Source organism: Saccopteryx leptura, chromosome 11 (assembly GCF_036850995.1).
Source record: "Saccopteryx leptura isolate mSacLep1 chromosome 11, mSacLep1_pri_phased_curated, whole genome shotgun sequence".
Taxonomy (NCBI): domain Eukaryota; kingdom Metazoa; phylum Chordata; class Mammalia; order Chiroptera; family Emballonuridae; genus Saccopteryx; species Saccopteryx leptura.
In genome coordinates this window covers 1,798,866-1,815,348 of record NC_089513.1, presented here as the reverse complement: position 1 = coordinate 1,815,348, position 16,483 = coordinate 1,798,866, and the positions used below count along the sequence as shown (strand labels likewise).

The 16,483-nt window shown below is 54.5% G+C and overlaps 2 protein-coding genes and 1 long non-coding RNA gene across 8 annotated transcripts in view; 2 read left to right on the top strand and 1 right to left on the bottom strand.

Moving 5' to 3' along the window:
- The window catches only part of MBP (myelin basic protein), an 81,648-nt gene that overhangs the window by 63,766 nt on the left and 1,399 nt on the right, over window positions 1–16,483 (bottom strand). For 2 of the 6 annotated variants that reach the window (XM_066353100.1, XM_066353101.1), the window contains exon 1: window positions 16,238–16,478. The exons of the other annotated variants lie outside the window; for them this stretch is intronic. The gene's annotated coding sequence lies outside the window, so the exon portion shown is untranslated. Of the gene's footprint in view, window positions 1–16,237; window positions 16,479–16,483 lie in introns of those variants that run through there. 6 annotated transcript variants of the gene reach the window in all.
- On the top strand, window positions 7,664–9,934 carry LOC136383139 (uncharacterized). Its single transcript, XR_010747367.1, has 2 exons — window positions 7,664–7,805; window positions 8,660–9,934. It is a non-coding gene; the product is annotated as an uncharacterized lncRNA (long non-coding RNA).
- LOC136383142 (uncharacterized) lies at window positions 15,024–16,480 on the top strand. The gene is made up of 3 exons (XM_066352721.1): window positions 15,024–15,667; window positions 15,863–16,372; window positions 16,465–16,480. Exons 1-3 carry the CDS (start codon window positions 15,327–15,329, stop codon window positions 16,478–16,480), a joined length of 867 nt encoding a protein of 288 aa, XP_066208818.1. The 5' UTR covers window positions 15,024–15,326.

Genomic DNA, 16,483 nt, shown 5'->3' with positions numbered 1-16,483 from the left:
GTTGGTTGAGGCTAGGCTTGGTGTTGTCTGCCTCCAGTTTTCAGTTGTGTTATTTTTAGGTCTCTGTGGGTTGGTATCAGCTATTATTTGTAATCCACTTTCCGATTTGGGCAGCTTTGAAGTCTTGATTTGTTTGTTTTCTTAACAGGTGATAGTCTTGTTAACTGATCTCAGCAGGGGGCTTCCTTGAAACTGTATCCAGGAATGCTGTGGGTGTAACCTGAGACACTGAAGGTCTCTTCCACCAACTAATCTCACTGGGGGCAGGGTTTTTTCTCAGCTTCAGTAGGGGGAGGTGTATCTCAGATCTCCATGGAGACCTGAGTTACTGCCCCTCCTCCCCACTTCTTGTTTTCAGCTGTGTCTTGTTGTGCTGATTGGAGCTGGATAGATGTCCGGAGAACTCTGATCCGGAAGCACTTCAGCTCTGTTTTGTGAAAGGTTCAGTCCCTCCCCCAGCTATGGCCACCTCCAGCATGAATGAGTCAGCTTTTTTATTTCGTTTCTTGCATACCTTAGCCCCTCACAGTCTGTCCCTCTCCCTGTCTTTTCCACTTGGGAGATAAGCTGGTCTTTTCAACCCACCTTGCTCCCTGGTCGCCAGGTAAGTGGCTGTGAGCAGTAGTTTCTGCTCTATATCCTCTGTGAAATCCTCTCTGGGCTCTCAGCCTCACCCCCCTCCTTCCGTTCCTGTAAGCAGAGGAGATTCAGGCACTCCTTACCAGGATTATTGTGGCTTCCTCTTTGCTCCTTGGTTTTTGAGAGCTGTTCTTGCAGTTCAGTGTTGGTTTTTCATGCTGATTTTTTCTAAATTGATTTGTATTCCAGTTTGGTGTTGAGAGCTGGGCGTCTGTGCATCCGCCTACTCCGCTGCCATCTTCCGGAACCTAGTTGGGTAACTTTTTACAGACTTATGGTTCTTTTGGTTTCCGTTTCCTAAGATGCTATTGACTGAATAGTCTTTTCTAGCACGTTCAAGAGAGCACTCCTAAAACGGACATTTCTATGGCGATGCAGGACTGATATGACCGTGATGATTAGCTTCTCCTCTGTTAGGTCACTCCAGGAATAACCCTGCAGAGTAGCGTGGTTCCCATTTCACAGTTGAGAAAGCCATGTCCCAAAGCTGAATCGAGCTAGGAGAATCACAAAGCGTCTAGGAGCATATTTCAGCTAAAAATGGGGGTCCCCTGGATGTGGTTGATGTCATGAATGTGTCTTATGTGGTCTAGGGTAACACGCACTAATAAATGATTAACACAATGAAGAGAGAGAGGGGGCTTTCCCGTCACTAGAAACCTTCAGAAAATTCGTGAGGGATCAGACCCTTGGAAATCCCCCGTGTGTGGACACCCACATTTTTATAACAAACACAGGCAAATGTCCTTCATCCTCTACCTCAGGCCTCGCAAGGACAGCTGGTGACAACGCACAGGAGGCCCGGTCTGGGTGTCCGTCCCCTCCACGCCGGCCACTACCCCATCCCCACAGAGCTCAGCAGGCTGCAGGTCTCTCAGCTCCTGCTCCCCCATGCGGCTGGCGTTGCAGAGGGTGACACGGGGCCCGATGAAGCCACCGGCCCGGCCACAGACCAGCCCCAGGACTCTGCCACTCCTTAGAGAAAGGGCTCAAGTGTCACATCAGGGGCCCCGGCGCAGGGGAGACAACCAGGAAGTTCACTGTGACCCCAAAGTCCTAATCGCCTGCACGACACTCAACTGACGAAGCCTGCCGTGCCCATGATCACCGCCTCCATGAACACGCCACTTACGACGGTCAGCACAGGGCCGGCGGATGTGCTGTCTCCATCCATCTCCCATGTGATGTTAGCGTATGATATTTCAGGGTGTTTTACTTTTCCTGTTCTGAGGCACTCATGTGATCAGTGACAGTAAACACACACGAGGGACGTCCCCGTGGGGAGAGGCTGAGAGGAAGGGCTCGGGCCAAGGTCTCCCCGGGACCACAGAGCTGGGTCAGGGAGAAGCCATGGCGGCACTGGCCCACAGGTGACATGTTCCCATCCCTACCCTGGCACCCAGGACAGCCCCTGCTGGGAAGGAAGAGAATGGACACACACATGTGGCGGCAGAGGCCGTGGCCCCGGGGTTATGTGCGCCTCCTTGGATTTTTAAAAAGCACGAAAGCAGCATTTCTGCAATTCTGCGTGCTTTGCCACGCACGTGGATGGAGTCTTTGCTTTTTACTAGACTTTCAAGGCAACTGGACTTCCCTGCTGTTAGCACAGAACAGGTCCGATTCCTACAGAAGCTCTCAGCTGAGCCCAGGGGGCTGCTGCCTCTCCCTCCTGGGGGCCACCGAGAAAATGCCCAGTGAACACCTGCTGCAAGGGGGAACCGGGTCCTTCCCTAAAGGACATCCACCACCGGCAGAGTCTACGGAAGCGCCACATGCTGACCGGGTGTTTTCATCTCATGCGGGTGGCCCAACAAGGCGTTCTAGGCGGGTGGGAGCTTAGGGAAAGGTGATACATTTCCCCATGCCGGAAAGGCCATAGTGACCTCTGAACTGTGCGTGGGGTGTGGAGGGGGAACCTGTCAACCGTTTACTGATGACATGTAGACAGAGAGTCCCAGAAACAGGGTGATCTGAATAAGGTGACAGCACCGGAAACAGCGACAATTCCAGGGTGGTGTTTTTCTCTCCTTCTTGAGGACGTCAAAGGCAAAACAGCATGAGCCCTTGGGGCAGGAGGAAGCTGGTGGTCCCTGCCGGTCCTGGGGAGAGCACCCCTGCCCTCTACCACCCAGGGCAGACCCGCTGGGGCCCTAGTAACCAGTGCCCCCCCCGAGAGCCACCTTCTGGTGGGTGTGGTGCGCAGGAGGGTGAAGCCACTGCCCTCCCTGTAGATGAAACAGAGCCCACCACCCCTAAACATGACATAAAAGGTGACAGGCAGGGAGGACCGGGGTTTGGGAGGGAAGACGGGTAGCTCGTTCATGCTCAGCTGCGATGAGCTTCCAGACTTTCTGCTGAACGCATCCACGGGTCTGCGCCCGGGTGCAAGGTCCAGCTTTCCTCAGTCCCCCATGAAGAGAGGGATGAGGGGTAAATGGTGAGGGAAAAAGACTTGACTGGGGGTGAACACACAGTATGGCATACAGGAATGTGTAATAGAATTGGGCGCCTGAAACTTGCGTAATTATGTTATTCAGTGTCACCACAACAAACTTTCTATATATATACACGTATGTAATTCTCTGTATAAACACAGAAAGCCACCGGAAGCTGGCATGCTTTGAGCACCAGGCAAGCCAGGCCCGCATTCTCGTCCAGACTGGCCTCCCTGGTGAGAGCAGGCACTGGCTGGGCACAGGAGGGCGGGCAGGCGCCTGGAGGCTGCTCAGACACACTCCGGCCTCTGGGCGCGAGCCCTCCAGCAGGCACACGCCCGGGACTCCGAGGAAAAGACCCCAGTGTGAGAGACAGAGTGCCCAGGGCATGCCCCTCCCTTTGGAGCAGTGCTCTGGGGACCTGGAGGGCTCTGGCCCGTGCTCCTCCTTATCTGCACCTGGCAAGGTCCATGCCGCTTCCTGGAGCTGTGGAAATAGCTGGTTAATATTTCACAGGCAACTGCGGGCACCAGCCCTGAGTCAGAGAAAGGACAAACCCCCAGCAGGGGTGTGGCCCTCCGTGACCGGCCGCTCCCACTTCTCCCACACCACCTGCCTCCTCAGCCATGCGGGGGTCACGTGCAGCCTTGCTACAGGTTCCTGTGTGCCACATGGCCCTGGGCACGGCACTGAAATTAGAGGGAGCACAGCCGTGCGTGTGCCGTGACCACTGATCCGTGAGAGTCACCTGACCCAGGACGGCGGCCCCGGTCATAGAGGAAGCAGGAACACTCATGGCCCAGGCCCGTGATCGCAGGGCAGAAAACGTTTGTTTTAAATTGGTGCACTTGAATCACCTCCGAAACAACTCGTGAATGCCTGAAGGCCAGGCAGCTGCATGTGGGGGAGAGGCGGGTCAGCTCAGGCGTAGGCGTGCATGCGGCCCGGGGCCAAAAGAGCTACAGTCCAAGCCCGACTAAAATAGAACCAGTGTTTATGAAAACACGGAGGACACTGAATCCTAGACTTGCTGATCTCAAGTCCCCAGGTTCTAATCCCCGGCACCCCAGTGGTGCCGCAGGGGACCCAGCTCAGAGCCCACCTCCCAATGGGTGCCTTGTCGCCACACAGGCACGCCCCGTTTGACTGGGTGACTTCCTTCTAGAACCTTTCAGATTCTAATCAGTGTGGTCCACCCCGCCGTGGTCCCGCAGGAGACACGGCTCAGAGCGGATGACGGCCGGCCTGGGACTCCATATCTCCACACAGGCACGCCCCGTTTGACTGGGCCATCCCGACTTCTTCAGAGAACGAAAGATAAAGGATACGGCGAGTTCATTCTAACTAAAAGGGCAGGTGACGTGTCCCCAGAGAATCAGAGGCAATGAAAGAGGACGTGGACGTAAGAGTCAGGAGACGGCTGACGGCACGCAGCTGTGGCCGCCTGTGAGGTGCTGTCTGCTCGAGTCAGAACTGTGTCTTCTCCCGGCTTCCCCCCAACCCCATTTCCCAGGCAATGCAGCTCCGAGGGGAGAAAGAGTGGGTCCCCCAGGCTCACAGGGCAGTCACTGGCAGGGCGGGCAGGGCCCGGGTCTGGCTGACCTTCACTGGACTTGTAGCTACAAGACAACAAACCCCCCATCTCTAGAGTTCTAGTTCAAGCTTAGCCATGACCTGACCAGAGGACAGGGGCAGGACACTTAATTTCTTCAAAGAAAAAAAAAGGATTTTTCGAGGCACCACATCTTGGATTTATTAAGGAGACAAGCTCCTTTGAAAGCTTAGTGGGGCGTGTTCTCCTTCATTTCCCATTTCATGTTGATGCTCTGAGGACCCCCAAGCACACACAGGTTGGCTCAGCCATGGACTTCATGCCATGGCGACGGTGGGTGAGGAGCCATGACAGAAACACACCTCATAGCCCTGCTATTGGAAAAACAGCCCTGAAACAAACGATCAAGGGGCAAGCACCCAGGGCGAGTGCGTAACACGTACAAACACAGACAGTGAAGGAGCTTGCGCTTTGGGTCTGAACTGATTTTTTCCCATGGGTTCTGCACGCTGGTCACTAACTAAGTGGTCTCTAGAAGGCCAGTGTCCCTGCAGGAGGCCATGACATGCCACCACGAAGTGGAGGCCTTATCATTTCCTTGCTCCATCAAAACCAAGATCATCCCGGTGTGCCGTTATTAAGAAATGAAATGGTTTGCCTGACCAGGCGGTGGCGCAGTGGATAGAGCGTCGGACTGGGATGCTGAGGACCCAGGTTCGAGACCCCAAGGTCACCAGCTTGAGTGTGGGTTCATCTGGTTTAAGTAAGTCTTACCAGCTTGAGCCCAAGGTCACTGGCTTGAGCAAGGGGTCACTCAGTCTGCTGTAGCCCCCCAGTCAAGGCACATATGAGAAAGCAATCAATGAACAACTAAGGTGTTGCAACAAAGAATTGATGCTTTTCATCTCTCTCCCTTCCTGTCTGTCTGTTCCTATCTGTCCCTCTCTCTAACTCTCTCTGTCTCTGCCACAAAAAAAAGAAAAAAAAGAAAAAAAAGAAAGAAGTGAAATGGTTTGAAAAATGCAAAGGTCTCGGCGGAGTGTATTCCCCATCGCGTGCTTACCTGATAACCTGTGACCGACCACATCTTGATCACTGAAAGCTGTCCCCCCCAAGTCACATTTCTTACTAGAACCCAATCACAGAAGTCAAAGGACAGGTGGTCATGTCCAAAGTCGGTGCAGGACCGATGAAAGCATGTGAAGAAATGGGAGAAAATGGTTTGGGGGCAGGACGCCTGAATTCTAATCCTGCTGCCACAAGCAGCTGGTGGCCTCGGCTGGGTCACCTGGTATCTCTAAACCCTACTGGTTGTACTTCTGGAGAAAGAAGGGGCTGGACTCGAGGTGCAGGGTTCTGCAGTGGGAACTGCACTCTGACCTCCACAGGGAGGGCTGTGGACCCATCACACCTGCTCTGCAAGCCCCAGAGTCTTTAAAAACCAAGTGCCTCTGTGCAGGTCTGAACAAAGCTGCCCAGATGGTGTCCGGCTGCTGACGGCTGGACTCCAGAAGCTGACAGCCCCGTCCAAGAGGAGAACCAAAGGTAACCTGCTATTGAAGTGTCCTCTCCTGTGTTCTCAGAATGCCAGGGGACAAGTGCACACGTGCTGTCCACCTGTGGCTTTGAGGAGAGCACCCTTAGGCTGAACCTACAATTCTACTGCCTGAAACTCTGAAGAGGGAGGTAGTGCGTCTCAGGAAAGCAAATCCCTGCAGACTGAGAACCTGGAGCCCATGGTCTGCCCACAGGTGAGAGCCCGGAGCCCGCGGCCTGCCCATGGGTGAGAGCCCGGAACCCGCAGTCTGCCCACGGGTGGAGCAGCTGAAACCACCCAGACAACAAAACAAGGCCTTTGGTTGGTCTGCAACTGGTATCCTGCACTTACAACAGTGGCTGGCACATAGTAGGTATTCAGTAAATACCTAAGCAACTGGGAGGAAACGCTGACGCTTGTCGTTGCACCATCATGCAAACCACACACATAGGCCCACACGCACACACACGCCCACGCGCACACACACTCACACACGCACACACAGGCCCACGCGCACACACACATGCCCACGCGCACACACACAGGCCCACGCGCACACACACTCACACACAGGCCCACGCACCCACACATGCCCACGCGCACACACACAGGCCCACGCGCACACACACTCACACACAGGCCCACGCACACACACACGCCCACGCGCACACACACAGGCCCACGCGCACACACACTCACACACAGGCCCACGCACACACACACTCACACACAGGCCCACGTGCACACACACTCACACACAGGCCCACGCGCACACACACAGGCCCACGCGCACACACACGCCCACGCGTACACACAGACAGGCCCACGCGCACACACACGCCCACGCGCACACACACAGGCCCACGCGCACAAACACGCTCACACGCACACACAGGCCCCCCCACACACACACGCCCACGCGCACACACACTCACACATGCACACACACGCCCACACGCACACACACTCACACATGCACACACTCGCCCACGCGCACACACACGCCCACAGGCACACATAGACAGGCCCACGCGCACACACACAGGCCCATGCGCACACACGCTCACACGCACACACAGGCCCACACGCGCACACACTTGCCCACGCACACAGACACCAGACACAGAGCACAGCCTGTTTTGTAGCAGCCAGGCCCTTTCCTGGATTGCAGCATCTGGTGTGGGGGGGTGGGGTAGCTTGTGAAGCCACGGCCGTGGGACCAACCAGCACGACGATGGGGCAGTGAGGTCCCTACACCCTTACAGCACGGGAGCCTGGGGGGCGCTGAGGCCTAACTAGGGCAGAGTTTCCCCTGCAAACTGAAGCCTTGTTCAGAAGAAGCACAGGACACCGCAGAAAGGAAGTGGGGGCACCCCCGCCGTTTCCGGGGGGTGCTGCTGGGGAGGAAGTGGGCTGGGTCCAGGTGGGGGGAGCCAGGCTTGGGGAGGTGGCAGGCAGAGCCAGGCTTCCGGCCCTGCGCAAAGACCTGGCCCTCGGGGCTCTGCACCCACACCTCTACGGAAGGGGGGGCAGGAGGAGCAGACCCCGCGCGGTGATGGGGACACTGCCCTCCCGAGGTCAGGAGGACTCGTGAGCAGACCAGCCTGTCCCGGAGCTGGGCATCCACGACCAGTTACAAGAGGTAGGAACAGCTCACTCACTCAGACCGGGGGAGGGTTCGGACGTAAATGGTTGGTTCCCTTTCCAAGGTGCTAATTTAGAGACAACACTCTACTGTGAGCCTGGTTCACCTGTTAAAATAGAAACAGTGAGATCAGGCCAGTGCTCCCGGGCTGTGCCCAGACATCGGCCTCCAAGAGGGAGAGGCTCGGTTACCCGGTTACCCAGCCCGGTTACCTGTGCGGACAGGTCCACGCAGGAGAGGCAGGCCCACACGGGCGTGGCACAGATCCTAAGCCAGCTGCTTTCTCCTGTATTTCAGGAAGCACCGTGAGCACTGCTTTGGGTCCCGGCTTCCCCTGCTCTGAGGAATGAAAGGACCCTGCCTCTCTCCACTTTGCAAACTTTCACACCTGCCCTCCTTGGGCGTACATAACTTATTACTCCCACTGTCTGTTAATTAATCACAAAACCCACTGTATCAGCCACAGGCAGAGAAATCCAGGAAAGCGCCTGGAAAGGGTTATCTGAGCAAAGGACGGGGAGGACACTGGGACCTGGTCCAGCAGAACCAGCTCCCGGCACACTCCCTGGACCGCAGGTGTTTCGGTTATTGTGTTGGTCTTTGAGGTCAGGCACAAACTCTGGGAGTGAGTCCAGGAGATATTTCAAATTCCTCTTGGACCCATGTCACAAAAGCAAACGAAGTCTCAGGACTTAGGACTGACTGAGGCGATGGTATCACACTCGCCCCACAAGAATACCACCCGGGACCTCTGCTACCTTCACACCCAAATGTTAGTGGTTTGGGATTTTTTAATGCTGTGAAATTTTGAACAGATTCTAATCGACCACCCCATTAAAATTTACTTTAAGTTCCTAGAGTGCACTTTACCTCGGTGATGCTGACCCTATGTGAACACGCATACATGACGCAGACACGTGTCCCCTGATGTGGCTTCACACATGACGTTCGGTGCATTTTCAGGAAGGCTGATCGCCCGGTCCGTGTCCACCTCCCTCCGCACAATACCCAGCATCGGGTCCAACATGGATAAGCTCGGCTCTTAATATCTGGTTTAAATCCCATCTCTTCAAAAATGAGTTCTGATGTTTGAAGGCAACGACGAAACAGCGAATCCCCATGTCCCCCTTGGAGCCACTGTGCCGACCCCACCCCCACGGCAGGATCAGTCGACCCCGTCTCAGCTCTGCGCGCACCATGCCCGTCGCTGAATACCCTTCACCCTCTTTGTGTCTCTGCAGAGACACCTGCTGCAGGGCGCACAAGTCGTGACCCCTTGGTCTCGGTTATTCCAAGGTGACTGCCTCTTCCTCCTTCTCCCTCCCCCTCCCACACACACGCTGTGAGAGAAACCTGGTTCTTAACACGTGAGAATCATTTTTGCTTACATTGTCATATTCCCGCTCTAATGTATCTGGTCTTGTGAGGCAGCCCAGTGGGCTGGAGCGACCAGGGCATCTTCTGCTGGGCGAAGCTCAGATCCCCGCAGAGCACGTGAGAGTCAGACCTGTGGGGCGTCCAGTTCACCACTACTGGGCATCAGAGCACGGGAACCGCCTGCTGCATCCACCTCAGATGTACCCCTTGTGTGGCCTGCTCACGGAGCAGACACATGGCGAGACAACGTGTGGGAACTCTCCCAGCACATAAGCACCCCGCAGGACATTTCAGCACCTCACAAGCAAAGGGCTCCTGAGAACTGGACAGAGGTCCTGGTTCTGGGCATGGTGCCCGGAAGGCAGCCAGCTGGAGGGGGGAGGGTGCCTCCACACAGGGAACAGGGCCATCGGGGACGGGCCCTGAGCATCAACACCCAGACCGGCCCCAGGACAGGCCAGTGTCAGGGGGTGCACTGCATCCTGGGGAGCATAGACGTCCCCGCCCAGCGTCACCCTACACAGGGAGGGAGGCTCCGTCCATCCGCCAGGGGCAGCCCCAACCCCCCAGAGGCCCCGTGGAGTTTCATCACACATGTCTGTGGGTGTTTAGCAGGTATTTTGCTTTGGGAAGCTCATCCACGTCCCCCCGTCACACTCTGAAGGACTTTCAGGCCGCACGGACTGCACCCGGCTGACCTCCATGTACTTGGACACGCCAGCTCCCGCACACTGCATGCACACAGGAGGCGGGGTTTTAAAAATTAATCGTGCGTTTGCTCTATTTAAGAGCTCTCTCCATTTATTCATTTTAATTTTCTTTGCAAAGAAGAGAAGAATGCTGGGTTTCAACTACGCGAGAAACCAGATGCAGAGTTTGAGTATCCGTCAATATTCCTCGTTGGATAGGCAGGCAAGCGCCAGGCCAGGGGTGAAAAGTCCTCCTCCTCCAACGGTGGAGAAAGCATCAAAAAGAAGCGTATAAATAAAAATATATCATCAGCACAGAAATGTATTTTCTGTGAGGCCGTGTCTTTGACGTGGAGCCAGGTGGTGAGTAAGCAGCTTCCTGATTGTCGGAGAGCACAGGGACGTCACAGAGCATCTGTGACAGCCTGGACGGACATTGGGCACTCACCTCCCAGCCCCACTTTCGCTTTGAGCCCCATTCCTCAGAGGGTACCTGGGAGCTCCTTAAAATACACATTCCCGGGCCGCGTCTCCAAGACTGTGGTGATTGAGGGACAGGGCCCTAGGACTGAGTTCAGTGAGAAACCTGGATGACAGGAACACAGGTGATGGGCAGACAGCCAGGGGAATGTTAGTGTTCCCCGTGTTCCACCTGGCGAGAAGACCTGGGGTCCAGGCGGGGTGTCTTGGCTGATGCTTTGGTGGGAAGCCTGCTATCCCCACTGCCAGCCAGCTCCTCCCCCTGCGAGCAGCCTGGTCTGACTCAGGTGGCTGTGTGCATATGCGCCTGTGCGCACATGCCTGTGGGCTCCAGGTTGCTGGTTTGGACACTAGGCGCACAGAGTCAGAGCGGAGAGCTTCCTTTTCTCTGTGAGGTGGGTGGTTGGTGAGGATGTGGCCTCCTGTGTGTCTGCCTCATCTCTGCAGGAATTGACATTTTGCTCCTGACTGGAGGGATGGGAAGGATGGGGCTGGCGGCCAGTGCTCTGGGGGACATCCCGTGTCATCTGTCCCTCAGGGTGCAGGGCCGGCCAGTGCTTGTGCCGTGAAGCCATGGACAGGACCAGCAGGAGCCCTGTGCTCCCTAAAAGGGAGGCGGACGCAGGTCTCTCAATGGGGACAAAATGCACCTCACCAGAACCGACACTGATTTTGAAACTGGGAGAGTGGCTGATCAGAGGTGACCAGGGGTGACCCTGTCAGGGCGTGGGGGAATTTCTCTGGGTTCTGAAGCCACAGCTCTCACAGGAAATGAGATCTGGTCAGAGCCCACGGGCTGCTCTTCTTGAGGACGCACACCTTCTGCTCGGTACATGCGGAAGCTCTTACAATGCAGAAGTCAGTTGTCAGAGCCGTTCATTTTGGGTTCAGAACTGCACGGGCTTTAAGAGCATGCTGACCGAGATGATGCCGTGACTCAGGCTGGTGCCAAGCCCGGCCAGGCTGAGTTTCTGGGTGTATGACACGGGCCCGTCGTCGCAACGTGTGGCATTCTATTGAGTATTTACATTCTTTTTCTTTCGAGAGATAAATCACACCATTTTATTCATTTGCAACTTGTTGACTCCCATTCCAGACCGCTACTTGAAACTTGACCTTGGTTGATACTTGAAGTTCTAGGTCATTTACTTCAACTTCTGTGATTGCATTGCTGTAGATATCCACAATCCTACTCATGGGCCATTTGTCTGTTTCTCTCTCTTTTTTTCTCTCTTTAAAATACTGTGGGCATGACTAACACAGTGCTGAGAGGGAGACGCACAGCAAGCACAGTGTGATTCCATCAGAAAAGACAGCAAGGTCTCAAATCCATAGCCTCAGTTCTGAGTCGGAAAGTGAAAAGAGGAGAGTTAAAAATATCCACAGACTGACAAAGGAAGGAAATAGCACAATAGGGATAGAAACCCGTGATGTCGAAGTCAGGAAAACAGCAGGGAAGAATCGATGAAACAGAATGCTAGTTCTTGGGGTGAGGGCACATCAGTACAACTGATCATTCTCTAACAGAACTGACACCCAGAGGAAGACACAAGTCACCACCATCGTTTGACCACAGACCTGGGGTTGTTGCAAGCACAGTGAGGGACCCTGTGAACAGTGATGCCCCTGCGGATAGGGTGGACGTTGGTCCGTGTGTGCTGGGAATACGACTCGGCAGCGAGAAAGAACGAGCTATAAACACACATGTGGGAGCGTTGTGCTCCCTGATGAAAGCAGATCTAAAAAAGGTTGCCAGCTATACACTTTCAGCTGTAGGGCCTTCTCGAAATAATGGAATCATGGAAAGCGGGAAACAGAGCCGTGCATGCCAAGGGCTCAGGGAGGCAAAAGAGGGAGGGAAGTTGGCTGTGGCTTAAAGGGCAGCACAAGGGATTCAGTGATGAAACCATCCTGTGTGACTGTGGGTGGTCACATGATTCTACACATTCTACATGTGTGATACACAGAACTATACATACATGCACAGGAGCATGTACGCTGGTGCACTCTGAAACACAGGGCTTGTATCTATCTTAATTTCGTGGTTGTGATGCTGTTCTGTAATTTTTGCAAGATGCTATGAAGGGCATATGGATCGCTTCATATTATTTCTTACAATTGCACGTGAGCCTACCTTTATCTCTAAAAATACCTTTCAACAGTATCCTGTGTCTGTGCCTCACACACAGAGATCGGGTCTTCCCTCGAGGATAAACCTGGCAGTGAGACCCCAGGTTCAGAGAGGGTGTACTCATCTTTGCTGGCCCTAGGGCGCAACCATCTCCAGCTTTTCCAGATCATTCTCTCAATCTGGAATCTCCTACTCACAAGGTGAGTCAGAATGCAGCCCTCTTTATCAGCAGGATGGGTAGGAAAGATGACCTCACTGATCACTGATTTTCAGTTCCGATAGCAAGTGGGAATGACATCTTTCCTCACTCTATGAGCCTGGCTGGGTTTTCCCTTACAGATCAGCCTGTTCTTGGGAGGCTTGTTTTACATAACTGAGTGGCAGAATATATATATGTGTGTGTGTGTGTGTGTGTGTGTGTGTGTGTGTGTGTGTGTGTGTTGGATCCCTGGGAGATTATATATAAGGTCTACTGGAAAGTTCTGTCCATTTCAATCACAAGTTTCGACACGTAAGCACATGTTTATTTGGCGCATGTGTGCCTATTTTTATCACTTAATGTATACATACTGACGTAGCAAATTAACTAAAACAAAGTTGATTCATGTTAGTCTTATGCTACTGATAAAGTTCATTTACACCACTGTAATTTTTACGAATTTCAACATGGAAGAAATGCTACAGAAGCATGTCTGTGGCATCCACCATATTTCCCGGACTTAGCACCCTCCAACCATCACTTGTTTTTGTCCTTACAAAATTTTTTGAAGGGCAAAAAATTCAAAAATGAAGAAGATATCAAACAAGCACTGGTTCAATTTTTCACATAAAAAGATAAAACATTTTTCAAAAATGGGATATACAAATTGCTCTCACGCTGGCAAGAAATCATTAATAATAATGGCAATTATATTATTTAATAAAGTTTATTGACGGTAAGAAAAATTTGTATTTTGTTTTATTCCAAAAACGGATAGAACTTTCCGGTAGACCTTTTATATATATATATAAAATCTCCCAGGAACCCAACCTACACAGGTGTATCCTCCTCCTCCGGTCCTCTATCTGGTTTCTGTAACAGCCTCACACCTGCTCCGTGGTGGACACAGAACATTCAGACCCACGTTCTTAACTGTTCAACCATTGCCAAGTCTAAGACATGCCTACAAACTTCAGAATACGGCTACGACCGGGTTGCCACGTGAGGAAGAGTCTGCCTCTGCAGGCAGCTTCAGCTCATGCAGAGCTCTGGCCTCCCATCGGGTCCCCCCATCCTGCGGATGTTGGACCTGCCCCCTCAGCCCGTTTCTCGCAATAAGTCACTGGTGTGCATCTCCAAACTGGCTCTGTGTCTCAGGGAGCAGCCTGACTGCTAACCTAAGCTACACACTCTGAAGTCAGTGAGAGAGGACCAGCGACCACTGGCTTCTGTGCCCAGCTGCCGCACAGGGCATCCTGGTCCATTTACTCTGGTGTAGAGAACAGCCCCGGGCCCCCTTAATGTCCCCTGGTTTCATCTTCCTTCGGTGGCTCTGATGAACCAACAGCCGTGTCTTACTGCTTCCTGACTACTTATTAAAAAAATTATACCAGGTAATCAGAATACTTTCTTTTTTTATTGGCAGCTAAGGGCGGTAAGGAGAGGATGACTAACAAAGACCCATGACAGCACCATTGTAGTCAAATCATTCTGAAGAGGAAGCATCGTTTCGGGTGTGGCAACTCATTCACGGTGGAATTTTAAAGAGAAGGGGAAGAGGAAGACAGCTCTGTAAGGCATGCGAGGTGTTCTGTTCCCCAAGGCCTTGTAGGGCGGCTCTGAGGGGCTGGTGACCCGGCTCCTGGAACTGAGTCTTGTGTGCCCTGGGCGTCTCTGGACCTGAGCTTCCTCACCAGCAGTGATGAAGGAATAAGAGGGTAGTTATGCCCAAGGAGAGCATCCCAGGGTAGTCCTGATTGCTGACCAGGTCATGTATGGGTCTCAGAGGACAGTCTGACCAATGTAAGTGGTCACTACACGCTACCTGGATCCCTGGGTAGGAAAGGTACTCAGGCAGTTGCTAACACGATGTCAAATTTTTATAAAGACTCTAGAGAGAAAGTAAAAAGCAAACAGAACAACCTTCGATCAATAGTTAAAAATTCAGGCAGAAGCAGGAAGTTGGTAAGAAAAGTTTTCAGCTGTGTCCTCAGGGGCCAAACTGTTAGACTTGACATTCAAAACCACGAAGGAGGGATTCAGTGTCAAAGCGCAGAACAAGGAATTTTCCTTAATTTTCTTAGTTTGGTGAGTGTGGAGATGAACTTGAGAGAAATTTTCAAAGTGGACTGGAGCTTTTGTCTAATCCCAAGTTAATAAAAGTAGTCATTTCAGAGCAGTGAAGTCCTTGGGAGTTACTGTTAACAGACATCTTACAGTCATTTTTAACTGGAGTCTTTCCCTTGAGGTTTTTGTTTACCCCCTGAAAAAAAAAAAGAGCAATGGGCACTTGTCCCTGGTTGGTGGAAACATAGCCATTAAGCTGTGGGCCTTCTCCAGGGTTGTAGGGTTCCTCCTTGGGGAAGAGCTGCCCCTTGCCAGCTCCAGGGACTCTGCACACACGGGGCCCAGTCCCCTCAGACATGGCTGCCAGAGACCCTGTGGCGCAGGATTGAGCCAGTTCGGGTGGCCCTGACAAGTGGGCCACTAGTCTGTAAAATGTCTCCCTGCCCTTGGCAGGCTATAATCTTCCCCCAAAGCCACAGGTCTTAAATAGGCAGCCCCCCCTAACGTTCCTCTGCTCTAAGACACTCTTTGCAGCCAGTGTGAGTGTCCGCTGCCAGGACAGTCCCCACACCTCCATGTTTACACTCCGCACACTCCGCGCTGCCGCGACTTCTGCAGGCACAGCGAGCAAGGGAACACAGGGGCTGCTTCTCAAGCCCCTGCGCCTGCGGAACCGAGAACCAGGAACCAGAGCGCGCCCATTTCCTGCCAGCGTCCTCCTGAGATCCCCAAGCAGACCTAACCCTTCCAACAAGCCCCACCCCGCCGTCCGAACCCGGGAAAAGAGCCCTCGAGGGACACGGGGTGCTACCCCCCAGCATCCCACAAAAACTTACTGCTGCCTGGGCTCAGGCGGCAGACCCTCCGGAGCGCGGAGGCTCCCGCCCAAGGGGGCCGCGCCAGCGCCGGAGGGCAGGTGGGCGCAAGTGTGCACGGCAGCGCGGCCGAGCCCGGACCGGCCCAGCAGAGGCAGAAGCCGGGCCAGAGCCCCACGGAAGCTGGGCTTTATCTGGGGGCGCGGGGAGAGCGGCAGTCGCTCGGCTCCAGGTGAGGAATTACGGGGCACATTAAACCCCTAAGGACTCCCACCCTTTTGTCCGCCTGTCACCAGCATCGTCTCCGCACCACCCAGAGCGGCCACCTTGGCCTTGGTCACCTCCCACCTGCACTCCGTCCAACCACCACCCCCAGGCCGGGCGCTGCTCCACAACCACGGCCGCGACTCCGACCAGAAACCACCTCGGAAACGCGCGGATTACAGCCCCGCCGCCGCAGACCCGCGTCCACACCCGCGCGCGTCAAGAGCAGGGGGTCACGGGGCCGCCACCTGTCCCCGCCTGCGCGGCAGCTCCTGGGTCCCCGCGAAGGGGTCCCTGCTCCCCTCCCGATGCCTCCTGTGCTCCGCGACGCGCTTCGCCCGGCTCCCGCCCGCGCTCCGCGCCCAGCGCGCAGACAAAGCGCCGCCGCCCCGAGGAGGGTCACCCACCGCGCTGCGCTCGCCGCTCCCAGGCCGAGAGCTCTGCGGGGTCCAGGCCTCCTCGCTGCCCGGGCCCCAAGCTTGGGGTCCCGGGGCCTTTGGCGCCGCCTTCCGGGTCGGGGACGCGGGCCGCCAGGGCCAGAGGCTCGTCCTCACTGGCGCGCGGTGGTGGCTGACGCGCAGCTCCGAGGCCGGCGCGCACCCCGCCCTCCCCGCCCCCTCCTGGCTTCCTGCAGCCAGGTACACTGCTGAGCC